The following is a 27,238-nucleotide window of genomic DNA, read 5'->3' as shown; positions in this document are numbered from 1 at the left end:
TCATCTTGATTATTATAGTCAAAATTTTACTTATTTTTTGTCGATGTTTTGAAAAGCAAAAAATATTGTTCAAGATGCACATAGTTTTCAATAAAGAGCAAATGAGGTAAAAGGCTATAGATTTTTACAGCCATGGGAGGGGGACAGTAGTTAAACTCCTGTTTGTAGTAAATTTTGTTCGTTTTAAGTTTTACTTGACTGTTCAATGTAATTTTTACTCGTTTTAATATCTATATATTCATCTCTATTAGTACCTGTTATCTCTATATTTGCAATAATTGTTTATTTTAACTTCTGTTGGTTTCGGGTTTCATTTGTTCTTCAACAATAATTGCTCGTCGTTTTGCGTTTAAATTATTGTAGTAATTTATTTCTACTGATCTTCAGTTTAATATACCTCTTTGCTTTTCTTTGAAAAAGTACTCTTTTCCAAAAATATTTTGGTCGATTTTTGAAACACTCAATCTAGTTTCGTAAGTCAATTACATAATACAATTTACTTAACATTTTCTTCCTTTTAAACATTATTTTCAAAAAATTAGTGACAAAAAAACGTCCTTTTAAAATAGTAAAATACCAAGTTGAAAATCACGAATGTATTACTGATTTTATCTTTCCAGTAAATTTGATCAGCGTTCAATTTCTTGTTTTTGTAACAAATGAAAAACAAACTGTTTGAAAACTATATTATTATCGACATAGCACAAAGGCACAAATGACCGTCTACCAGGGGTACATCCAGGATTTTTGTTCGGGGGTTTTACAATAAAAAAGTTAAAGAACAAATCCAATATATATATATATATATATATATATATATATATATATATATATATATATATATATATATATATATATATATATATATATATATATATATATATATATATATATATATATATATATATATATATATATATATATATATATTATTTGTATATATGTATATATATATATATATATATATATATATATATATATATATATATATATATATATATATATATATATATATATATATATATATATATATATATCCCCACAACCCCCTCAACCCTAGATATGGCCTTGTCCTCTAGACTTTACAAGTTTTTTCGGGGATGATGGCCCTACTAGTGATTTTTGTTTTTATTTTTATTTAAGTCGACTAATTACTTTAATGTCTGTTCGTTTAATACTTAATATACCAATTTATAGTGATTTTGTTACTTTTAAGTTTGACTCAATTTAATTTCTCTTCGTCTTAGGTTTTGTAGTAGCCTTTAATTTTCTTTGAAAAACAGTTTTTGGGAAAGCTTTTTTTAATTAGTCTTAAAGAGTAAGCAAGGCTGGATATATTTTTCTTTCCCAATTCACTTAAGCATGTGAACTAAATATGTAAAAAGCCACAATGTGCTTTCATTTCCCTTTAAAAATAAAAATGGATATTACAAAACTGCTAGGAAACCCCACCTGTTGCCAGTTTTATGCAAAACTTTCCCGAGAGGGATTGAGGAAAAGAAAAGAAAAGTCGGTTAGATATTTCGGGCAAGTTAATCCTAGGATAGGCAGGCTTTAGCAACAACATCAAAGTTAATTGTTTGTTTGGAATGATGGAGAAACGGGAAGGATTAGTATGAGAGGAAATACACTATATTCATCTGTGCTCTTAACAAAACTCAATATCCGTTATGTATGTTGCAGGTTTATGATATTATTAGTTATTTGATTAAATTGCAGGCAAGGCCGTTTCAAGTGTGTGTGTGTGGGGGGGGGGGGTTGTTCTGTGTTTTATAATCCTCTCCCCAAATTCTTGTCCAACTTAACAAAAATGCATATAAACCCATTTTTGATGCATTTTCGAAGTTTTTTCTATAAGCACCCCCGGCCACCTCGAAAAAATGACACCCCCCACACACACGATAACTCTCCCACCCCCTCAGAAAATTAGTATAAGGAGGGCTCTGTATCTTAGACTCCCCCCTCCCCCTCAAAAACAAAATTCTTGTCCAACTTGTACAAACGTTACAAAAATGCATCTAAACCAATTTATGATGCATTTTCTAAGTTTTTCTATAGCCTCCCCCCCCAACCCTAAAAAAGTCGCCCTTCCATGAAAAAACCCTAATGATCTTTTCGGGAATAACTGTCGATTATTTGCGGTCAATTATGACAGTGGTCAAGCATAGTTCTGAAGTACAGGCGCTCCGAAAGAAGCAGGAAGATTTGCTAGATGTTTTCCAGAGAAATTGCTTACAGATTGTTTTGGATACTCGTCTGGCTGACCGTATTTCAAACAGTAGGCTGTACGAAAAGTTTGGTTCAATCCCGCTTTCTAGGGTTATAATGAGAGAAAGGTTGAAATTACTCCGGCGCGTTTTGCGAAAAAAGGATGCCTGATTGCCAAAGATTGTCCTTTCCGACCAACCGTCTTAGACTAAACGGAAAGGAGGTCGTCCGCGATTGGGTGGGAGGATGTCATAAAGAAAGACTTAAGGGGAATGGGAACTTCCTGGGAGGGTGTAAAAAAGGGAGGTGCTGAATAGGTTGGGATGGAGGAGGAACGTGCGTGCGCAGCTGTGTTGCCTCAGGTGACTTTGTGCTGCGGTGAGTTGCTAGTAGTAGGAGTAGTAGTATGTGCAGTGTGGGGTCTCCAATTTAATGAGCGCGAAAAGTATTTAGAGGGCCTTTGGGGGGAAGGTGAAATTATTGCTAAAAACATTGCAAGAGTGTACTCAGCAGCCTCTTAAAGATTCTTGGTGACCGGACGAACAATGTAGTAATGCCTAAAGGACAGACAGAAACATTTAATTGGATTTCATATAATTATATATGATCGTTCTATATAAAATTTATAGAGATTTTATAGAACTGAAGGACATTAAAAGAATTTCATATGTGTAAATCAAGGTATTTACAGGTAATCTTGCTATTATTTTGCGAGTTTTCTGCCACAATGCTGAAAATATTTTGAACGTCTCAGAAGAAAATGTACTTTCAGAATTTTTGCTTCTTGGACATTTTAGGAGAACGGATCACTAAAATTGTATCATTTTTTTTGTAAATGCAAGGTTAAAAGAAGAAAATTCTCCAAATACAGGGGGTCCAGGCCTGATGCTTGAGGTATTCCCTCCAGAAAATTCTCCCCTGGTAAGTCCCTCCCCCCACCACACAGAATATTCCGCGTGGAAATTTCCTCCTGTAGAAAATCCTCATCCCCGTGAGAAATTCCCCCATGGAAAATCTCCCAATATGCCATTTTGAGAAGCCAAAGGGAAAGTTTGACTAATAAAAACAATAAAGAAAAGAAGGAATTTGGAATATTCTATATGTTTTCCAAAATAAAGGCAGAATATATGGTGTAAAATATCATATTGTATTTATTTTCATATTTACTTCAATTCTTTTTTCGTTTTTTTTTTGGGGGGGGGGCTGAGTTATTATACCAGGGTAAGATAAAATTTTAGGAAAATAATTTGAGAACATTAAGTTAGTGGCAACTGTAGAAGGACTCTTCCTATGATGGAAGAGTACAGAAATAAGAACGAGACTGGGAGTAAGATGTACGAGTAATTACTTCCCGCGGGCAAGGTCCGGTACCGACTACAGGCCTCACTAGCCAAAATTTGGGGGGGGGGGGGGGGTAATGGATTTTACCAATTGGCTGGTCATTTTTTCCCGACTGAATTGGTTTATATTGCTATTATAATTATTTCCTTTTTTGTTTATTACTGACTGAAGCTGGTTTTCCTTCATTGATTAAAAAGTAAGTCTTATATTTAAAACACCCATTTAAACTAATAATAATAAAAATAATAAAAAATGAACCTGTAAAAATTTGATGCCGAGATAACAGATTGGGACTAAGTAGTACGAGGAATTACATCCCGGAGCCTTGGTCTGGTATTTACCACAGTCATCACTAGCCTTAAGGTTTGGGGGGGGAGAGGTTAATGAATTTTACTAATTGGTTTGTCATTTTTATTGACTGGAATGGTTGATATTCCTATTAAAATTACTTCCTTTTTTGTTTATTACCAATCTTCTTTCAGACAGAGACTAATCTTCTTTCACTGATTTTACGTCATATGTTTCCATCAGCCCATTTACCCATTTATTGATCTACTTTGATTGAGTTTATGTCACATATTTGCATCTATTTTCCATCATATTTCCACTTACTAGAAAATTTGAGTTTAAAGTTTTTGTTTTGAAAAAAAATGACTCAATTTTTTTACCGAGAGGCTGAAAACATCGGGGTGGGGAGTCCCCCTACCCGCTCCATACATGGCTCCATACATGACGCCCCTACCAACAACTACAATACGTGATTCTAGTTAATAATTCCGTTCTAGAAAGTACCCTTTTAGTTGCATTTTTTTTCTTCTTTTTTTTTCTTAATTTTCCTTGGACATGGTCTGGTACTGACAACTATATTAACTGATACCAGCCTACCTGCCTAGCATTTTTTTTTTCTTTTTTTCTTAATTTCCCTTGGACATGGTCTGGTACTGACAACTATATTACATGATACCAGCCTACCACTTACGATGTTCACTCTTTGGAAAATGCAATCTTTGAGGATGGAATATAACCCTCTCGCTCCACCCACAAAAGGACCCATCACCCTTCCTTCATAATAGCTCATGCACACTTACACATCATTGTATATCATTTTACGAAATATGAAGGAAATCAGTTTAGTTAAATCAAGTTTTAAAACAAATATCTTTTTTCTGCAATAAGAAAGGAGGTATAACCATGGCCGTACCCAGGTTTTTTTTCGGAGGGAGTTTTACTCGATTTTTTTTTTTTGGGGGGGGGGGGGTTACACATAAAAAAAACTAAAAAAAAGCATACAAAATTAGTTTTTATGTCCATTTTTGTTACGTTTTTACGAGTCAGACAAACATTTCGAGGGGGGGGGGTGTTTAACCCCCATAACCCCCTGGATACGGCCGTGGGTATAACTCTGCAGCACCCTTATTCAGGCTTAGTCTAGATGAAGGGAGATGAGAAATTGATTCTACCCTCCCAAACTCCTTGCTATATTTAACTGAGACGATTTCGGCATTGAAATGCGCTCTTTTAGGCACTTGACCCTCCCCCTTGCTTATACAATGACCCCCTAGCACACCTTCATAATAGCTAGTGCACAATTATTCGTCACTAAGCATAATTTCATGGAAAATCAAGTGGATTAACTTAGTTAAATGAAGTATTAAGTAAGATAAATGTCCATATTAACCATTTCTCTTGTATGGATTACGTGACTATTCAGGAATGAATGTACGACCGCACGGCATTACTTCCTTCACGACTGGGGTGCTCAATATATAGTTTTGATACTTTTAAATTGATGGTCTATCTCCTAATTTTTAATCGATAGCAACTTGGTCCTCTATGCAGCAAAATTATGGTTTGGTGCCACAAAATGGCAGAAAACGCCATTTTCCCAAGGCACAATATTTTTGGTCACTTTAAAAGGGCACCAGAAATTTTAATTTCCCTTCTAATAAGCCCTCTCTCCTTCATCTAGGACCATCATTTTTATATGATCACCCCTGAGAAAAAAAACAAATAAAGACAGATCATTAACCTTTCTTCTGGGGAAAAACGTAAAATCCCACATTTTAGCAGATAGGAGCTTGAAATCACCACAGTAGGGCTCTCTAATATGCTGAATCTAATGGTGCCATTTTCATTCACTCGCATTTTCATTCATTCACATCTCTTGCCTTTCCACATGCATTCACATGCCTTTTTGGGGATGTTTCCCCAATTCTTTGAAAATCAGACAAATTTTCTCAGGCTTGTAGTGTTTGATTTGTAACATTAAAGTTAACAAACTTTGTATATTTGGAATCAGCATAGAAAGCTATATCTAATGTATTAATTGTTATCAAGATTCCTTTGTTTACAGTTTTGGTTACTGTCGGCCCGAGTAGTTCCTTACTTATAGTTAAATCAGTGACCAATTTATGCACGCCTTAACGGGGTGGGGGAGTAAAATCCTAATTTTGAAAATTTGGTTTTTTGCCAATTTTGGGCTCCGTGCTTCTACGATGTTCTAGTGTCTTGCTAGCGCTGGAGAAAATAAATTCAACATATCAGGGTTTCAAGTTCTTTCTACAAATTCCTGAGAATGAAATTTCATAATTAACTTTCACTGTTAGGCGAAAAATAAATAGCCTATTTTCACTTTAGGCACACCATGCAACTGGTATTTTATAATAAACCTCAGATCTACAGATTTTTTATTTCGCTGCTTAATTTTCCCTTTCTTTTGTCCTTTTTTCTCTCTTTGTTTGTACCAGGAGATTAAAAACTTTGTTTTCACTTTAGGCGCATCATGCAACCGGTATCTTCATAATAAATCTCAGCTTTACGGACCTTCTATTTGGCTGTTTTAATTTACCCCTTGTCACATCCTTATTCTGGAAAAGACGATGGATTCATGGAGAAACACTGTGCAAACTTTTCCCATTCTTCAGATATGGTCTCCTAGCTGTTTCTATATTCACTGTATTAGCCATAACATTAAATCGATATGTGATGATTGGCCACCCTAGAATTTACCCCAAGTAAGTTTGATACCTAAGAAATTGTTATGAGTGTCAAAATCGTATTTATTGTTTTGACCATAATGTTAAGTCAACATGTGATGATTGGGCATTCTAGGATTTAGCCTAAGCAAGGTTGATGCCTTAGAAATTGTCATAACTATGTTCACCGTTTTGTTAATAACCTTAAATTTATATGTTATGATTGACCACCCTAGGATTTACCCAAAGTAAGTTTGTTACCTTAGAAATTTTCATATTTGCCAAACCGGAAGTTTAAATGGCCCCATAAATTCTACATAAGCAAGGCGAAGAAACAATATGCGTTTTTTCCTCTTTGAGAAAGAAAATATTATGGAATTTGATGAGGAAAAAGCTATTATGTAGAACGAGTTTTTTTATTGCCAGAGTAAATGTGGGAATAAAAGGATGATTTTTTCCGTCTGTGGTGTTTTCGGTTTTACATTATTTTTTTTTTTTTTTTTTCTGCTTGTCCAGTCTGATGACTTTTATATTTATGCTTTTACATATTTACACGCGGAGTTAAATATATTTATACAAGAAAATTATTTGTATTCATTTTATTTTCTACGAGTTTTCCTGGCGGAATGGCCGCTTCCAAGTGCATTTTTCTAATTTTTTGGGATTCCTATTATCGGAGTCCTTTTAATGATTACAACTGTGATGATTTATATATTTAGAAAAAAAGTTCAATGGGGACTTGAATGGTGTGTTTATCTTTCAGCTAACAATTTAATAAGATATTTTGACAGATTTGCCGGAACTAACAAAGATATAAAGGTAAACACTCGTTTAATAGTTAGAGCAATAAAAATATAGATAGAATCTTCATCAAAACTTATTGGAAACATACGAGAGGGGACTCAAGTTAATCTCTGAGAAAAACAACAACCATTACCGTTGAAGCATAAGCTAATTATAAAGACACAAAAATTTTGTTTTTTTAGTATTTTATTATCTATTTTTTTTACAGTGAATCGAAGATAAATAAACCACTTTTCCAAAACGGTCTATTGTTATATATACATTTTTTACCAGCCTGTGAGCTGTATGCTAACCTAGCCCTAATTATTTTATACTCAATAAAAAGAATTTTAAAATTTGAGGTAAGGTCCAATTAGACTCAGACGTTTGATTAAGATAAAATACGGTATCACCAGGGAAACCCTTTGGGAGTTTATGATGGATATTGTCATACATTCAATTTACTATATATTCATAACTACACTTATCACCAAAAATAACAAAACTAAACTAAAGACTAACAAAACTAAGAAAAAAGAAAAATAAATAAATCATTATTTATTCAATATTAACTTCCAGGAATGTAACGTTTTCAATCTAATCTTGAACTGACTAACATATTTGCTAGCCTTATACCCTTTTGGAGAGAACTTCACACCTGTGTCACCTGTGATCCCGAAAAACGCGGAGACAAAGGTGCTCGTTGGGTATTCCGAGCCTAAGGTACTATCCCTGAACAATTCCTAATAGTGTCATAACAATGATAAAATGAGTTGGACTTTAATATTTTCCAAATCACTCCAATGAATATCGATTCAAACAATTAATAAGCAAGCATAGCTATTTGATATTATCTTAACGTACTAACATTTAAAAATGTTTAGCTTAGTAAAGTAACTCGAAGTAGTATTTTCAAATCTCATCATTATTTGTAATTAACGTAACGGCCATCTCCACTCTGTCGAAATGTAATAGACAAACTTTCATGTGCAATATCACATTGAGAATATGTTCAGCTAAGAATATATTATTCTCAAACATCCTTACCTGATTAACGTAGCCAGAAATAACTTAGTCCAATACATCTACTATGATAAGAAAAGACTTTTAACAGAGGAAATAAACCTACTACTTTAGGAATTGCAAGACAATAGTTCTACACCAATCAAGAAAAACCTAATTGTCATACCCACGCGATTTCCAGTACCCAACTCATTCCCAACTTCGGTTTTGCAAACAGTGGGTGCGATTTCTCTGCTGGAAAATTTTACAAGAACTGAAGCAAGTTTATTATTTTCTTGGCTGTTCACAAGACGAAATTGATCCACAATTATTATTTCACGATTAGAGAGACATTTTTTTTGCGCTATAATATTCATAACCTTTGTTTTAATTTTGAACCTGGCTGCTGCTTAACACCTTGAACTGTCTGTTAGGAAGTCCTGGTCATAATCATGAAGTTCATTTTCAAACTTTGAGATTTACCCTGAATATATTTGAGATTTAACCTGATGAATTTGAGACAGGGGCGGATCCAGGATTTTTTAAGGGGGGGGGCGCAAAATAGATTGATCCGATAAACTTGCGTTAGGAGCAAGTTTAATTAATGTTAACGTGCGTAATTAAGTAAATTACACTACTTTAGACTACGTTAGGGGGGGGGGGGGTGCCCCCCTCTGTATCCGCCACTGATTTGAGAATACATAAGTTTTATCAGACAATATATTAAGAGTATTTTGTGCTTTTCTAAAACTACGGAAATGTAAAATTGCTAATAAATGTTGAAAAGCAGCTTTAATAATTTTAAATGTTTAGAGTCAGCATAAAATTAGACTGTTTTTATGCAAATATTGTTTTCAAACTCCGTGTTCACAGTTTTGGTTACTACTGACGAGGGTTGCTCCTTACTTAAAGGTTTGCGTTTTTTTTTTTTTTAGAGTTTTGATTAGTATTGATGAGACTCACTCTACATACCATGCATAATCGAGAGTGGCTTCGTTTGCTCCTCCTCTCACTTTGAGCTCTAGAGATCTTTCATTAATCAAGTTGTCTGATCTAGCATAGTTTGAATAAATCAGCTGACTACATAGTATTAACTGAAATTAGGAGTTGTTTCAGAAGGTTAGAAGAGTTGTATTCTAAAGTAATACAATTCTCATTATTACAATTCTCATTATTTAACCATTGTGTTTTTAGTCTCCATGGATCCACTCTTTAATGGTAATTGGCCCTCGTCCAATTTTGAGCGGTCTGAGTCATTAAGTCAGTTTAGATTATACAGTACAAGAAGCTATTGGAGAAACCACTTAAGAACTATTTTATGTAATGAATCAAAACAAAGACAAATATGTTTATTTATTTCGTCTATGTTTTCAAGACATATGAAATTTGAAATACATCTACTGAAATTTAATTCCTCTTCCAATCAGTGATTAAATAGATGTTAAAAACGATAGTACTAAATCCTCTCGAGATTTTAAGTCTTTTTAGAGACTAAAGAGATATTAGAAAGCTACTAATAGTTCCAGAGGATTAATGATTTGATTATGAAAGGTATAAAAATGGAGGAGTTTATTATGATTTGCTCAATCTTAAATATTTCAAGATTTTGTTGCAAAATTTTCATATAGTGGTTGGCATCTATCCAAAAAAATCAAAACAAAGACAAATATGTTTATTTATTCACCGAGCCTGTATTTTCTGAACTCTCACCATTCTTTATATGACACTCAATCAAAATAAACAGTTGGCTTTAAAGATAGATACTCTCTTTCAGTAATTTCGCTTAGGCGATTATGGAATGATAAATGTTTGTTTAGTGCTCTTTCAAAGCAGTAAAATGTATAGTTCGAAAAATGTTTTTGCGAAGTTGAGTCTGTCATTTGTTGAAAATACTGTAAAGCTATTTTTAAGATGTTAGTGCTAAAAAGTTCTTCTCTCGACGTGCCATCTATTTAAGCCAAAACATTCTGCATATGAATAATCCTCTTTTGAGTGTCTCATTGTCCAATATTCTAAGTTTGTATTTTGTTGATTCAATTTTTAGAATATGCACCTCTTCAAGAGAATATTCAGGTTAGTCCCAATGCTTGTCGGATAATTTGCACCCTTGCCGAAATCCTAGCTATGTCCTTGCATAAATCCCTCTTTTCATGTTTTTTTTTTCAATCTTCTTTGTGCTTTAGTACGAGAAAAAAAAAGTCGAAAGCTTATTTTTTTTACATCCTGAAAAGACAATTTTTATTGTTTAACAACGATTAGCCTAGGTAACAATTTGAAGGAAATTTTGTTCTGTTTGTTAACATAAAAGAAAGCACAAATCTCCTTCTCCAAATGTCTTGTGTTTTTTTAATTTGTCCCAATAAAAGGAATAAATTGAAAGCTTAAGTAATCTCTTTGAATCCCATTCCCTGAAGAAAGGAATTTGTTTTTTATTCCCCACTACTTTTAAAATTAATATTGCTATTTCAATTAAAAAAAATTATACGTATCATTTCGAAGCAATTTGATATTATGAGTGAGAAAAAACAAACGATTGCTTAAGTTATTTTCTTTTTCTCTGTTATGTATTTACCATTGATCTGCTAAAATCAAAATGTAGAAAGTTTAAATAATCTTTTATTTTTTATAAAGAGAACTTTTTGTCTTATTTTACAAAACTTTTTATTTATTATCAGGGGTGTAGCTACAGTATTTTTATTGGGGGGAGGGGGCAAGAGGGGTGCTATTAAAGTACGCGCTATTCATGTGGTAGTGAAGAAAAGTAACTATTTAACATAGACGCTACTTGGTGAATTTGAAATTATTACATAATACATTATAAACAATAAACACACATTAAAAATTAATAAGTATAAGTGCTTAGCTTTTACAAAAATTCTCAGTAATAAGCTGCTGCAGACGACAGTAGTATAGCGTAAACAAGCTGTCGGGCAGACAAAGGTAAATGTCGTATATACTCTGCTTTTTTCAGCCAGATTCATCACTGATGCTGCAGTACCAATCCCCCCTCCACTTTCCCCAATCCCCACACCCAGCACAGGATGCTCAATCTCATAATTGAACCAAGCTTTATTCTAATAGCCCTGGGTATCGCGCAATTCATTTGCTCGTAATTTTGAATGGATTTTGACTGTAAGATTTAATTTGTTGTACTAAACTTATAATATACGTAATTTATTGAAATATTATTTATAATTCTGTATTAAATTGATTTTTTTGTGGGTTCACTGACTTACATTAATGAATAGCATTGATATCAGCGGGCCACATGAAGCCCAAACAAAAATCATAGGCAGCGCAATATTGCTGTATTTGAAACAATATTTGACAGTATTTGAAAAAGTTAAAGCTAGAAGTATTAACTTATCCGTTGGATAGAACAGAAAATCTGAAAAATTCTTGGCATCATTGCGGCAGAAACCAGAAATTAATAAGTATTCCCAGGGATTCCAATTGGAAGGGAAAATTGACTTCTAGATTTTGAAAACTACCCTCCCCTTTGTATCTTTGCTTAAAAAAATGAATTCTATAAAAACTGTGCAAAGTTTTTCTTGTGTATTCAGGGTATGGAGGGTATACATTTCTGGCGAGGAGTTACACTGAATATCGTTATTATGTCTTTAGTTCCCTTCACAAGCAAAGCTCGGTCTCCTAGTGATGCATGATGAAACTGATAACAATAGAAAAAGAGAATGGGTTGGTACCGCTTAGGCCTACATGTGCACACACGATTTCCAAGTTGTTAGAAAAATGTACATATTTTCTTTAAATGAATTAATAAAAACTTTTTACACCAAATAAGTTTTTCAAAGAAAAGTAAAGAACTCCATTAAACAAAAAATGAGCAAAAATAAAATCAAATAATCTATAAAGCGTGAAACTACCACAAATCAGCATCGATAAATAGATGAAACCCAAAACGAACAGAAATTACATTAAATAACCGAGTAAAACTCAAAACAAACAGAAATTAACATAAGTAGGGCTCAAAACCCCTATGCCTTCCCAAGACCAGAACAAAATTTGCACTTTACTGAAAAAAATATTAATGTTTTTTACTATTATAACTTTAATAAATCAAATAATATTAACATTTTGATTAATAATCATCAGTATATGTATATTAAACTGACAATGCACATTCATTTGTATTTTTTATATGCCCTCAGGTCATAACTTACAACCCTTGCCCTGAATGCTCTGAGGAGGTTATCATCCGACCCTCCAATCAAAGACCTAATTTGTAAAACTTTCTAAAACTACGTTGAACAAAGGGCGATCCAAATATTTTGATTGGATGTGTTCGGAAATAAGGTCGGCGTGAGAGGGGGGTTAGTTGCCCTCTAATCACATTCGACTATTAAAAAGGGCACTAGTCCTTTGAATTTCCAATCGAATGAGCCATTTTTCAAGTTTCTACGACAAACCATTCAATAAAAACCTTATATGCACCAGGGCATAACTTACAACCCTTGCCCTGAGGGCTGTGGGGGGAGTTTCATCCTCAAATATATAATTTCCGGAACTTTCAACTACTTTGAACAAAATAGGTATCTAAAAATTGTGATTGGATATTTCTGGATAAATGGTGGTCGTGGAAGGAGTATTAGTTGCCTTTCAATCACTTTCGACTATTAAAAAGGGCACTAGCCATTTCAATTTTCAATAAAATGAGCCCTTTTTGAAGTTTCTACAACAACGCTTTCTATAAAAGCCTTATAGGCCCCCAGGCCATAACTTACAACCCTTGCCCTGAGGGCTGTGGGGTGGGGGCGGGTCGTCATCCTCAAAGACCTAATTTCAAGAACTTTCAACTACGTTGCACAAAATGGCTATCTCAGAATTTTGATTGAATGTGTTTGGGGAAATTGTGGGCATAGAAGGGGTGTTAGTTGCCTTCTAATCACTTTCGACTATTAAAAGGGCACTAGCCATTCCAATTTCCAGTCAGATGAGCCCTTTTCAAAGTTTTTGTGGCAACTCCTTCGATACGAAGTGCCCTAGAATGGAAAAAAAATAATTCAATACAAAGTCCCCCAAAAATGTTTGGGGGAATGGTGGGTATGAGAGGTAGGTCAGATGCATTGCAACAATTAAAAATGAAATATGTCTTTCGAATTGCAAGTCGATTGAGCCCTTTTTCAAGATTTCGTGACGACGCTTTCTATAAAAATCTCGCATGCCCCTCGGGAGTTCATTGCAAACCTTATCCTGAAGACTGTGGGGGGGAGTATCATTCTTAAAGATATAATTTCCGGACCTTTCCACTGCTTTGAACAAAATGGCTATCTCAAAATTTTGACTGGATGTGTATGGGGAAATGGTGGGCATGGAAAGGGTCTTAGTTGCCCTCCAATAACTCTCGATGATTAAAAAGGACACTAGCCATTTCAATCTCCAATCGAAGGAGCCATTTTTGAAGTTTCTACGGCAACGTTTTCTATAAAAAACCTTATATGCCCCCAGGGTATAACTTACAACCTTTGCCCTGAGGGCTTTGGGGGGGTTGTCATCCTGAAAGACCTATTTTCCAGAACTTTCAACTACGTTGAACTAAATGGCTGTCTCAAACTTTTGTTTGGATATATTTAGGGAAATGTTGGGCGTGAGAGGGAGGTTAGTGGTCCTCCAGTCACTTTCGACTTTTAAAAAGGGCACTAGCCCCTTGAATTCCCAATCGATTGTGCCTTTTTTGAAGTTTCTATGACAATGCCTTTATAAAAACCTTATATGCCCCCAGGGCATAACTTAAAACCCTTGCCTTGAGGGTTGTGGGGGAGTGTCCTCCTCAAAAACATAATTTCTATCAGGAAATCACCTACGCTGAACAACATGGCTTTCTCAGAATTTTGATTCGATGTGTTTGAGGAAATGGTGGGCGTGGAAGGGGTGTTAGTTGCCTTCCAATCACTTTCGACTATTAAAAAGGGCACTAGCCATTCTAATTTCCAATCGAATTAGCCCTTTTCGAAGTTTCTACGATGAATCCTTCGATAAGAATTGTTCTGGTATGGAAAACAAAAAATAAATAATACATTGTGCCAATATCATTCTCTATTTAGGCAGGCGCGATTGCGCTGCCTGTGATTCACTTTGTTCTGTTCTCAGCAGACATTTTCTACAGCATGCTCATGCAAAGATAAATGTCCCATAAGTAGCACTAGCGTTGTGTGAAACAAGACTAATTTCAGTCAGAATTTTTAGCACATTTATGTCAATTCTTTTTTCTGGAGCTGGTTAAAAGAAATATTTAGTAAAATGTAACCGCGAGAGGTCAGCATAGTGTTGTACTTGGAGGCAGTTATACATTTTGCGTTAGAATGTGAATCCAAAACGTAAGGAATAGGACGTCATCAGTGCTCATTAGACATTTCAATGACAAATAGGAGAATTGGAGTTTCAATTAAATATTGGAAATAAAAATTTAAAACAGTTAAATGATTCCTGGAGCAGATCTCCCTCTACCAAATTCCATGACCAAACTACGACCAATCTAGCTTATCTAGTTATACTGCGAATATCGTTATAAAAGCACTAATCTTATTTTCTTTTCCAATGATTCGGTTTTCATTCAGGAAATTATATTCACTGTCCATTTCTTTCCTATTTTCAGATGTAGAGGGTGTATTCATTTCCACTTTTGAAAGTTTTAAAACATGAGAATCTAATCCTGAATTTACAGATTTTAGGAAGTTAAAGTACCTTAAATATCAGGGGAATAATGACCTGAGCAAATGTGGCGAAACGCGAAGCATATAACATTTTGCAATTTTGCAATTAACAAGGATCGTATTTTTACTTGATGATAAGGTTTCAAAAACAATATATTTGGAAAAAAATAATGTGGAATGTATTATGAAGGGTAATGGGCCCCTATTTTTCTCGTTTTCCTTATGTTAAAAACGAGCATGGATTAATTAAAAAAAATATCTGCTCAAAGTAAACAGCAAATTTGACACTTAAAACGAGTAACAGTTTTAAAGCTACTTAATAAAATATAGTATTTTCCAAATTATTGGGATGGGGAACAGCCCCCATTGCCCCCCCCCCCCCCCAGTGACGCCCCTGTTTATTATTGTTCCTTCCAATAGGAATACGATTTTGCATTTTGCCTGAGGCTTTAATAAAATAAAAAATAGAAAGCTTAATTTATGTCTCGAATATAATTTGATACAAAGATTCCTTCCTATGTTTTTAAGCTTCTTAAGTAATATTGTGGTCTCTGTAAAGGATTGCCAATGTTGCACCTGAAAAAAATTTAATGGTGTATGATATTGTAAATGATTTGTTTCATATTATACTTTACTTCGTGGGTAAACATAAACAGAAGTAAAAATAAAAAGTCTCTCTTCAGATATTTTTTATTTTTTCTTGGCCGCAACTTAAGGAAAAATATGAAAGGTTTACATAATTTCCTTGAATTTCATATTTTGTGAGTTTTCTTTTGTATCCACGTAATTCTAGCACTAATTCTGCTATTATTCCCTTGGAAGGTCTAGTTAACATTTTGAAGAAATTGGATATTGTATGTAAGAACAACAAGACATTAAGTAAATTATTTTCTTCTTTTCTGCTGCATTTTTCTTTTACCGGAAAAAAAAGGCAAAATAGAAATTTTTAGTAATTCTTTTAAATACTGTATCTTGTAAAAAGGATTTTTCCTTCTTATTTTCCAAGGCTTCATAAGTATTGTTTCCGTTTCTACTACAATAGGTAAGGTAATACCTGGAAAAAACTTTACTATCTAAAGAGCCCCCCCCCCCAAAAAAAAGAAAAACAAATAGCAAAAATCCCTCTTTATATGTGTTTAGTTATCTTGAGACTTATATAAAGAAAATAAAAATAGAATGCTAATCTCAATATAATTTCATGCAAAGACGATCTTGTCAAACAGTTCATAATCTTTTTAAGTAATTAATTAAAAAAAACTTTTCCACAAAATAAGTTTTTCTTAGAAAAGTAAAGAACTCCATTAAACCAAAAATGAGCAAAAATAAAATCAAATCAAACAGTTCGTGGTAACGAACTGTAAGTAAGGAGCGACCCGGTTCAATGGTAACCGAAACTCTAGAAAACGGGTTTTTGATACCAATAGATACATCAAAAGAATCAAATTTCAATGCTGATTTCAAATATATAATTTTTATCAAGTTTAGTGCTACCCATCAAAAGTTACGCGCCTGAGAAAATTTGGCTGATTTTCAAAAATAGGGGGAAAGACCCCCTAAAAGTTATAGAACCTTAATGAAAATCGCACCATCATATTCAGCGTATCAGAGAACCCTTCTCTACAGGTTTCAAGCTCCTATCTACAAAAATGTGGAATTTTGCATTTTTTTGCCAGAAGAAAGATCACGGAGGAGTGTTTATTTATTTTTATTTTTTTTTTTTTTCCGCCCAGGGGTGATTATATTGACCCAGTGGTCCTAGATTAATGTGGGCGGGGTCATTGGAATAGGAATCTAAATTTCTAGTGCTCTGTTTAAGTGACCCAAAAAAATGGAGGGCAACTAGGCCCCCTTCCACACTCATTTTTTTCCCAGAGTCTTCTGATCAAAATTATGAGATTGCCATTTTGTTCAGCATGGTCGAAAATATAATAAATATGTCTTTTAGGATGACTTAATCCCCCGAAGTCCCCGAGGGAAGGGCTAAAAGTTATGAACTTTACCCAATGTTAACATATAGTATTGGTTATTGGGAAGTATACAGACGTTTTCAGGAGGGTTTTTTTTTCTGGTAGTAAGGGGTGGGGGGGGGGGTCGGGGGTTATGTTGGAGGATCTGTCCATGAAGGAAGTTTTCATGGGGGAAGGGAAATTGCCATGAAGGGGGCGCCGGACTTGCCAGCATTATTTATTGGTTATTGGGAAGTATACAGACATTTTCAGGAAGGATTTTTTTTCTGGAGGATGGGGCTGGAGGAGGGGTTTACTCGGGAGAATCTTTCCGTGGAGGTAGTTTCTTTGGCGTAGAGAAAATTTCTATGAAGGGGGCGCCGGATTTCCAAGCATTATTTAAAAAACGATCAGAAATTAAATTAAAAAGAAAACAAGTTTTTTTCAACTGAAAATAAGAAGCGACATAAATACTTAAAACGAACAGAAATTATAACGTATATGAGGGGGTTCTCCCCCAAGTCAATACCTCGCTCTTTACGCTACAGTTTTTTTTAGTGCTTTCAAAAGAGCTATCTATTCTAACTAAACGGCCTTTGTGATTCAGGGGTTTGTGAATTAAATTTGTTTTTAACTTTTAACGTAAAGAGCAAGGTATTGACTAAGGGGAGAACCCCCTCATATACGTAATAACATATACGTAATAAAAAAAAACAATAAAAAAACAAGCTATACGGCTCAATAGTGATCGAAACTTTTAAAAACGGAATTTTGATGTCAATAAATGTATAAAAAGAATGGGTTTATAATGCTGATTCTAAATATATAAATTTTATTAAGTTTAGTATTACTCACCAAAGGCTACAAGCCTGAGAAAATTTACCTGATTTTTTAAAGAGGGGGGGAAACATCCCTTGCAAGTGAAAGAATTTTAATGAAAATCACACCGTAAGATTCAGCGTATCAGAAAACCCTAATACAGAGGTTTCAAGCTCATATCTGCAAAAATCTGCAACTTTGTATTTTTTGCTAGAAGAAAAATATACGAATATAGAAGTTAGTTACGTAAGTTAATTTGTAAATTACGTCATAACCAAATTTAGAGACATCTACCACAAACTACCACAAATCAGCATCGATAAATAAATGAAAGCCAAAACGAACAGAAATTACAATAAATAACCGATTCAAACTCAAAACAAGCAGAAATTAACATGAGTAGGGCTCAAAACCCCTATGCCTTCCCAAGGTCAGAACGCAATTTGCACTTTACTGAAAAAATTTAATTTTCATCCCTCACTTTTGATATTTTAAATTTTCGCTTTGCCCCAATAAAAGGGAAACTTAATCTTTATCTCAGTCAATAATTTAATCTCATTGAATACTATTTTCTTCTAAGAAATTATTTTTTGTATTCCAGTGTTTTTTTAGCACTAATGTTGTTATTTCTATTATGAAAAGCCTAGGAAACATTTTAAATATTTTTGATGCTTTACGTAAAATAAACAAAAGAACGCATAATTTATTTTCTTCTCGTATGCTGTAGCATTCCCCCTCCTCATTAATAAAAACAGAAAATGCATATATTTATAAATTCCTTTCCACTTTCTTTTGTTCCTCCTCAGTTTCTTAAGCTTTTTAAGTAATTTCTTTACTTCTATCACAATAACCTAGGTAAAAATTGGAGAAAATATACATTTATTCGTGGGCACATCCATTAACATAACTATTAAATATTATCCAAATGTCAACATAATCAATGAAATAAAAATAGATTTTTGTAAGTAAATAAATGAAGTAAATAAAAGGAGAATATAAAATTCTTGATCAATTCCTTCACATTTTGCTTATTTTAAAGTGGATTTTTCCTTGTTATTTTCTTGACTTTCTTTAGAAATATTGTTATTAGGTTTCGGAAGTATCCTCACTTAAATTTCCTAACAATATTGACATTCGTTGCATTAAATACTGAATATTGATTTCAGGTTGATAAAATACTACTACTAACACTACTACAACTCAGTCTAGTGCCAAGCAACCCTAGGAAAGTACATCTGCGCACGCTCCTCCTCCACCGCAATCTATTGAAATCTTCACCCTCTACTACTCCCATTAAGTTCTGATTTCCCTTAAATCATTCCAAATGACTCTTCCGATTGTATTCAGGGGTGGCTTTTTTTTCTCTTGTCTCCAAATGGATTTTCCAAAAAGAACAGTCTTTGGCAATCTGACTTCATAAAGAGTATTATAACCATCTCACCATTTCTTTCATTATCATAGGCAGCGCAATAGCGCTGCCTAAGTAAAGAACGATGTTGGCACAATGTATTATTTTTTTTTTTTTTTTTTTTGGTGTTAGACCAGGGCACTTCGTATCGAAGGAGTTGTCGTAGAAATTTTGAAAAGGCTGATTTGATTGGAAATTGGAGTGGCTAGTGGCTTTTGAATAGTAGAAACTGATTGGAAGGCAACTAACACCCCTTCCACGCCCATAATTTCCCCAAACACATCCAATCAAACTTTTGAGATAGCTATTTTGTTCAGCGTAAATGATTTCCAAATTGAAACTATGTTTTTGAAGAGAACACTCCCCCACAGTCCTCAGGGCAAGGGTTCTAAGTTATGCCCTGGGGGCATATAAGATTTTTATACAAAGCGTTGTCGTAAAAACTTCATAAAAGGCTCCTAAAATTGGAAATTCAAAGGGCTAGTGCCCTTTTTAATAGTCGAAAGTGATTGGAGGGCAGCTAGACCCCTCTCATGCAACTTTTTCCCCAAACACATCAAAACAAAATTTTGAGACAGCCATTTTGGTTAACTTAGTTGAAAGTTCTGAAAATTATGTCTTTGAGGATGACAACCCTCCACAGCCCTCAGGGCAATTGTTATAAGTTATGCCCTGGTGGGGGAAAATACGATTTTCATAGAAAGTGTTGTCATAGAAACTTCAAGAGGGGCTCATTTGATAGGAAATTGAAATGGCTAGTGCCCTTTTTAATAGTCGAAAGTGATTGGAAGGCAACTAACATCCCTTCCACGCCCACCATTTATCGAAACACATCCAATAGTTATCTCAATATTTGAGATAACTATTTTGTTCAATGTAGTTGAGAGTACTCGGATTTAGGTTTTTGAGGATGATAACCCCCTAAGTACCCTCAGGGAAAGGGTTATAAGTTATACCCTGGGAGTATATAAGGTTTTTATTGAAAACTTTGTCGTAGAAACTTGAAAAGTGGCCTAATCGACTGGGAATTCCAAGGACTAGTGCCCTTTTTAATAGTCGAAAGTAATTGGAGGGCAACTAACCCCCCTCTTGCGCCCACCTTTTCCCCAAATATATACAATCGAATTTTTTAGATAGCCATTTTGTTCAACGTAGTTGAAGGTTTTGGAAATTAGGTCTTTAAGGATGACAACCCCCACAGTTCTCAGGGCAAGGGCTCTAAGTTGTGCCCTGGGGGCATATAAGGTTTTTATAGGAAATGTTGTAGTAGAAACTTCAAAAAGGGCTCATTTGATTGGAAATTGAAAGTATTAGTGCCCTTTTTAATAGTCAAAAGTGAAAGGAGAGCAACTAACCCCTCTTTCACGCCCACCTTTTCCCCAAATATATTCAATTAAAATTTTGAGATGGTTATTTTGTTCAACGTAGTTGAAAGTTCTGGACTTATGATTTTAAGGATGACAAACCCCCCAAATTCCTCAGGGCAAGGGCTGTATGTTATGCCCTGGGGGCAAAAAAGGTTTATTATAGAAAGTGTTTTCGTAGAGACTTCAAAAAGGCCTCATTCGATTGGAGATTGAAAGTTTTGGAAATTAAGTCTTTGAGGATAACACTCCCCCCAGAGCCCTCAGGGCTAAGGTTGTAAGTTATGCCCTGGGGGAATATAAGGTTTATTATAGGAAATATTGTCGTAGAAACTTCAAAAAAAGGTTCGTTCAATTGGAAATTGAAAGGGCTAGTGCCCTTTTTAATAGGCTAGTCGAAACTGATTGGAGGGCAACTAATCTCCCTCTCACGCCCACCATTTCCCCAAACACATCCAATCAACATTGAAAGTTCTGGATATTATGTGTTTGATGATGATCAACCCCCCCCCCCCCACAAACCTCATGGCAAGGGTTGTAAGTTATGCCCTGGGGGAATATAAGGGTTTTTATAGAGCGTTGTAATAGAAACTTCGAAGGTCTAGTGCCCTTTTTAATAGTCAAAAGTGATTGGAAGAAAACTAACACCTCTCCCAGACCTATTATTTTTCAGAGCATATAAACAAAAATGTTATACACCCATTTTGTTCACTGTTGTTGATAATTCCTGAAACCAAATGTTTGAAAATAGCACTACCCACACAGCCTTGTGCGCAAGGGTTGTAAGTTATGCCCAGTGGGATTACAAGGTTATAGAAAGTGTTGTTGTAGTAACTTCAAAAAGGGCTCATTCGATTGGAAATTTAAAGCGCTAGTGTCCTATTTAATAGTCGAAAGTGATTGGAGGGTAACTAACACCCCTCTCAAGCCTACCATTTCCCCAAACACATCCAATCAAAGTTTTGAGATAGACAACTACCACAAATCAGTATCAATAAATAAATGAAACCTAAAACAAACAGAAATTATTATATAAGTCAAACTCAAAACGAGAAGAAATTAATCTGAGTAGGGTTCTAAACCCTATGCTTTCTAAAAGCCAGAATATAATCTTTATTTTACTGAAAAAATTCTTTTAAATGTTTTAACTCATAACTTTAAGAAAATAAAATTTAATTAAGATTTTAATGAATAAATATCAGCATATGTATATTATACTGACAATGCACAAGTTTTTCAATAATTTTTCAGAATTTTTTCCAGTAAAGTACAAATTATATTCTGGCTCTTAGAAAACACAGGGTTTAGAACCCTACATAGATTAATTTCTTCTCGTTTTGAGTTTGACTTATATTATGATTTCTGTTTTTTTTTGGTTTCATTTATTTATTGATGCTGACTTGTGGTAGTTGTATGCTTGGTAGATTATTTGATTCTATTTTTGCTCATTTTTGGTTCAATTGAGTTCTTTACTTTTTCTTTGAAAAACTTATTTTGTGCATAAAGTTTTTTTTTATTAATAACTTTATAAAGCGGGATAGAACTACAATATAATAAACAAAATATAAATAAACAAAATAATTTAAATAAAGTAGAATGTAAAATAAATTTATAAAACTAATTCAATAAAATAAAAAGGGAAAATATACGTGATAGCACAAAGCTCTCTTAGCGTTGTTTTACTTTGCCTGGAATTTTTCAAATTTTTCGAGAAAAAGAAAATAGGAAGGTAAATTGACTCCTAAATAAAATTTCCTGCAAAATTTTTTTGCCGTGCTCTGTTTATGAGATGTTTACAGCGACCTTATTGTTAGTAGAGGTGACCCTATTGATCGTGTCACCCACCCCTGCTGCCACCTACAACTTTTTTTGCACCTCAAATAAGGGCATAGCCTCCCTAGGGAGAACACGTGGTTAATGGGGTCAATGACCTAAATTTCACAACAACAACATCGACCTTGACATTCGCTGAGAGCGTGCACTTACAACAACAAAAACCCGGAATTTGGAACACCTGTGCTGTCGACCTCAATTCACCTATCGTGAATCAATAATTCCCCTTAGAAACAACAAATTAATTTCCCTTTCTTGACAGATCAATCAATCAATGACATCATCTATCAGACTTTTAAAATTTTCGGCTAGAAACGATTCTCCAGGAATAGATCCAAGTCATTAATGTCTTTGCCTCGGAAACAACTCTTTTGGTCGAACTCCAAAGGATATTAATAACCAAAGGCCATGGAAACAATTAGGCAAGAAGCATCTTAGCGATGAATTGTTTTAGCGCGCGAAAAGGTTTCATATTAATTTGAAATGCGTTAGCGCAGAGATGCCAATAACAAAGGAACACGCTGAATTTACGTTTAGGGATTATTTGGGGGAAACCGTTTTAGACAGGTTATGGAACTATTTCGGCGAAACGGTTAGAGACATTTTAAAAGATGATTTTAGGAAAGATTTTAGAAGAGAATTTAATGGTGAAACTCTGTGGCCGTTATAATACACAAGTTTCATTTGAACAGTGTAGTGAGGTCCTCTAACCCAACCCCAAAGGGTTCCAATCCTCCTACCCCAACCCCAAAGGAAGTCCCGGTCCTCAAAAGCCCCCCAAGCTCCCAAAGGCCCTCCACCGGTCCCCAAATTCCCCCAGGCCCCCAACTGTCCCCCGGAAACTCAAAGGCCCCCCAAGCTCCCAAAGGGCCACCGGCACCCCCAAAGGTCCACCCAGACCCCCAAAGGCCATCCCCGGGCCCCCCAAAGGCCCATCGAGCTCCCAAAGGACCAACGGGGTCCCAAAGGCCCTCCACCGGTCCCCAAATGCCCCCCAGGCCCCCAACTGTCCCCCCGGACCCTCAAAGGCCCTCCCTGTGCCCCAAAGGGCCACCGGCGCCCCCAAAGGCCCCCCCAGACCCCCAAAGGCCAACCCCGGGCCCCCCAAAGGCCCCACCCGCGCCCCAACGACCAACCGGGTCCCAAAGGCCCACCACCGGCCCCCCACAGCCCCAAATGCCCACCCATGGACCACAAAGGTCCCCCGGGCTCCCAAAGGGCCACCGGTGCCCCAAAGGCCCTCCGCCGGTCCCCCGGCGCCCCAAAGGCCCACCCAGACCCCCCAAAGTCCACTCCGGACCCCACAGCCCAACCCAGGAGTGTTTGGTTGTGGTTTTCCGTGTGACAGTTACATTTTCTTGATTTTTCAAAGTTCATTCTGAATTTCTTTCATTGAAATGCAAGAGTTGGAATATTTCAGTAGTGTTTGGTTGTGGTTTACCTTGTCACAGTTACATTTTCTTGATTTTTCAAAGTTCATTTTGAATTTCTTTTGTTGAAATGCAAGAGTTGGAATATTTCAGTAGTGTTTGGTCGTGGTTTACCTTGTCACAGTTACATTTTCTTGATTTTTCAAAGTTCATTTTGAATTTCTTTTGTTGAAATGCAAGAGTTGGAATATTTCAGTAGTGTTTGGTCGTGGTTTACCTTGTCAAAGTTACATTTTCTTGATTTTTCAACGCTCATTTTGAATTTCCTTTGTTGAAATGCAAGAGTTGGAATATTTCAGTGGTGTTTGGTTGTGGTTTACCTTGTCACAGTTACATCTTCTTGATTTTTCAAAGCTCATTTGGAATTTCCTTTGTTGAAATGCAAGAGTTGGACTATTTCAGTAGTGTTTGGTTGTGGTTTACCTTGTCACAGTTACATTTTCTTGATTTTTCAAAGTTCATTCTGAATTTCTTTCGTTGAAATGCAAGAGTTGGAATATTTCAGTAGCGTTCGGTTGTGGTTTACCTTGTCACAGTTACATTTTCTTGATTTTTCAAAGTTCATTCTGAATTTCTTTAATTGAAATGCAAGAGTTGGAATATTTCAGTAGTGTTTGGTTGTGGTTTACCTTGTCAGAGTTACATTTTCTTGATTTTTCAAAGTTCATTTTGAATTTCTTTAGTTGAAATGCAAGAGTTGGAATATTTCAGTAGTGTTTGGTCGTGGTTTACCTTGTCACAGTTACATTTTCTTGATTTTTCAAAGTTCATTTTGAATTTCTTTTGTTGAAATGCAAGAGTTGGAATATTTCAGTAGAGTTCGGTTGTGGTTTACCATGTCAAAGTTACATTTTCTTGATTTTTCAATGCTCATTTTGAATTTCCTTTGTTGAAATGCAAGAGTTGGAATATTTCAGTAGTGTTTGGTTGTGGTTTACCTTGTCACAGTTACATTTTCTTGATTTTTAAAAGATCATTTTGAATTTCCTTTGTTGAAATGCAAGAGTTGGACTATTTCAGTAGTGTTTGGTTGTGGTTTACCTTGTCACAGTTAAATTTTCTTGATTTTTCAAAGTTCATTTTGAATTTCTTTAGTTGAAATGCAATAGTTGGAATATTTCAGTAGTGTTTGGTTGTGGTTTACCTTGTCACAGTTACATTTTCTTGATTTTTCAAAGTTCATTTGAATTTCTTTTGTTGAAATGAAAGAGTTGGACTATTTCAGTAGAGTTTGGTTGTGGTTTAACTTGTCAAAGTTACATTTTCTTGATTTTTCAAAGTTCAATTTGAATTTCATTTGTTGAAATGCAAGAGTTGGAATATTTCAGTAGTGTTTGGTTGTGGTTTAACTTGTGACAGTTACATTTTCTTGATTTTTCAAATTTAATTTGAATTTCTTTCATTTAAATGCAAGAGTTGGAATATTTCAGTAATGTTTGGTTATGGTTTACCTTGTCACAGTTACATTTTCTTGATTTTTCAAAGTTCATTTTGAATTTCTTTCGTTGAAATGCAAGAGTTGGAATATTTCAGTGGTGTTTGGTCGTGGTTTACCTTGTCACAGTTACATTTTCTTGATTTTTCAAAGTTCATTTTGAATTTCTTTTGTTGAAATGCAAGAGTTGGACTATTTCAGTAGTGTTTGGTTATGGTTTACCTTGTCACAGTTACATTTTCATGATTTTTAAAAGCTTATTTTGAATTTCTTTCGTTGAAATGCAAGAGTTGGACTATTTCAGTAGTGTTTGGTTATGGTTTACCTTGTCACATTTACATTTTCCTGATTTTTCAAAGCTCATTTTGAATTTCTTTCTTTGAAATGTAAGAGTTGGAATATTTCAGTAGTGTTTGGTTATGGTTTACCTTGTCACAGATACATTTTCAAGATTTTTCAAAGTTGATTTTGAATTTCTTTCGTTGAAATGCAAGAGTTGTAATATTTCAGTAGTGTTTGGTTGTGGTTTACCTTGTCACAGATACATTTTCTTGATTTTTCAAAGCTCATTTCTAATTTCTTTCATTGAAATGCAAGAGTTGGAATATTTCAGTAGTGTTTGGTTATGGTTTACCTTGTCACAGTTACATTTTCCTGATTTTTCAAAGTTCATTTAGAATTTCTTTCGTTGAAATGCAAGAGTTGGAATATTTCAGTTGTGCTTGGTTTTGGTTTAACTTGTCACAGTTACATTTTCTTGATTGTTAAAAGTTCATTTTGAATTTCTTTCTTTGAATTGCAAGAGTTGGAATATTTCAGTAGTGTTTAGTTGTGGTTTACCTTGTCACAGTTACATTTTCTTGATTTTTCAAAGTTCATTTTGAATTTCTTTCTTTGAAATGCAAGAGTTGGAATATTTCAGTAGTGTTTGTTTGTGGTTTACCTTGTCACAGTTACATTTTCTTGATTTTTCAAAGTTCATTTTGAATTTATTTCGTTTAAATGAACTAGATTGACTCATTCAGAATAGGTTTTTAGTGGCTTACATTGTCACAGTTACATTTTCTTGATTTTTAAAAGTTCATTTTGAATTTCTTTAGTTGAAATGCAAGAGTTGGAATATTTCAGGAGGGTGAGGTTGTGGTTTAACTTGTCACAGGTACATTTTCATGATTTTTCAAAGTTCATTTTGAATTTCTTTCGTTGAAATGCAAGAGTTGGAATATTTCAGTAGTGTTTGGTCGTGGTTTACCTTGTCACAGTTACATTTTCTTTATTTTACAAAGTTCATTTTGAATTTCTTTCGTTGAAATGCAAGAGTTGGAATATTTCAGTAGAGTTTGGTTGTGGTTTAACTTATCACAGTTACATTTTCTTGATTTTTCAAAGTTCATTTTGAATTTCTTTCGTTGAAAAGCAAGAGTTGGAATATTTCAGTAGTTTTTGGATGTGGTTTACCTTGTCACAGTTACATTTTCTTGATTTTTAAAAGTTCATTTGAAATTAATTAATTTAAATTCAATAGTTGGAATATTTCAGAAGTGTTTTGTTGTGGTTTACCTTGTCACAGTTAAATTTTCTTGATTTTTCAAAGTTCATTTTGAATTTCTTTCATTGAAATAAAATAGTTGGAATATTTCAGTAGTGTTTGGTTGTGGTTTACCTTGTCACAGTTACATTTTCTTGATTTTTCAAAGTTCATTTTTAATTTCTTTCGTTGAAAAGCAAGATTTGGAATATTTAAGTAGTGTTTGGTTGTGGTTTACCTTGTCAAAGTTACATTTTTATGATTTTTCGAAGCTCATTTTGAATTTCTTTCGTTGAAAAGCAAGAGTTGGAATATTTTAGTAGTGTTTGCTTATGGTTTACCTTGTCACAGTTACATTTTCTTGACTTTTCAAAGTTCAATTTAATTTGTTTCGTTTTAATTCCATATTTTGAATATATCATTAGTTTTTTGTTGTTGTTTAACGTTTCAAATTTACATTTTCTTGTTTTATAATATTTAATTTCAAATTTCTTT

General features: G+C 34.5%; 1 protein-coding gene across 6 annotated transcripts in view; it reads left to right on the top strand.

The window, feature by feature from the left end:
- Positions 1-27,238, top strand: part of LOC148950065 (G protein-coupled receptor moody-like) — a 343,869-nt gene that overhangs the window by 247,783 nt on the left and 68,848 nt on the right. For all 6 annotated transcript variants that reach the window (XM_089092107.1, XM_089092103.1, XM_089092104.1 and 3 more), the window contains one exon: positions 6,325-6,563. In XM_089092107.1, the coding sequence (XP_088948233.1) occupies positions 6,325-6,563 (239 nt within the window). The remainder of the gene's footprint in view (positions 1-6,324; positions 6,564-27,238) is intronic.

The sequence above is a fragment of the Artemia sp. Qi Xiang Cuo genome, chromosome 7, assembly GCF_049724085.1.
Source record: "Artemia sp. Qi Xiang Cuo chromosome 7, ASM4972408v1, whole genome shotgun sequence".
NCBI lineage: Eukaryota > Metazoa > Arthropoda > Branchiopoda > Anostraca > Artemiidae > Artemia > Artemia sp. Qi Xiang Cuo.
Note: the sequence above shows the minus strand (reverse complement) of the source record. Positions and strands in the feature narration are given on the sequence as shown.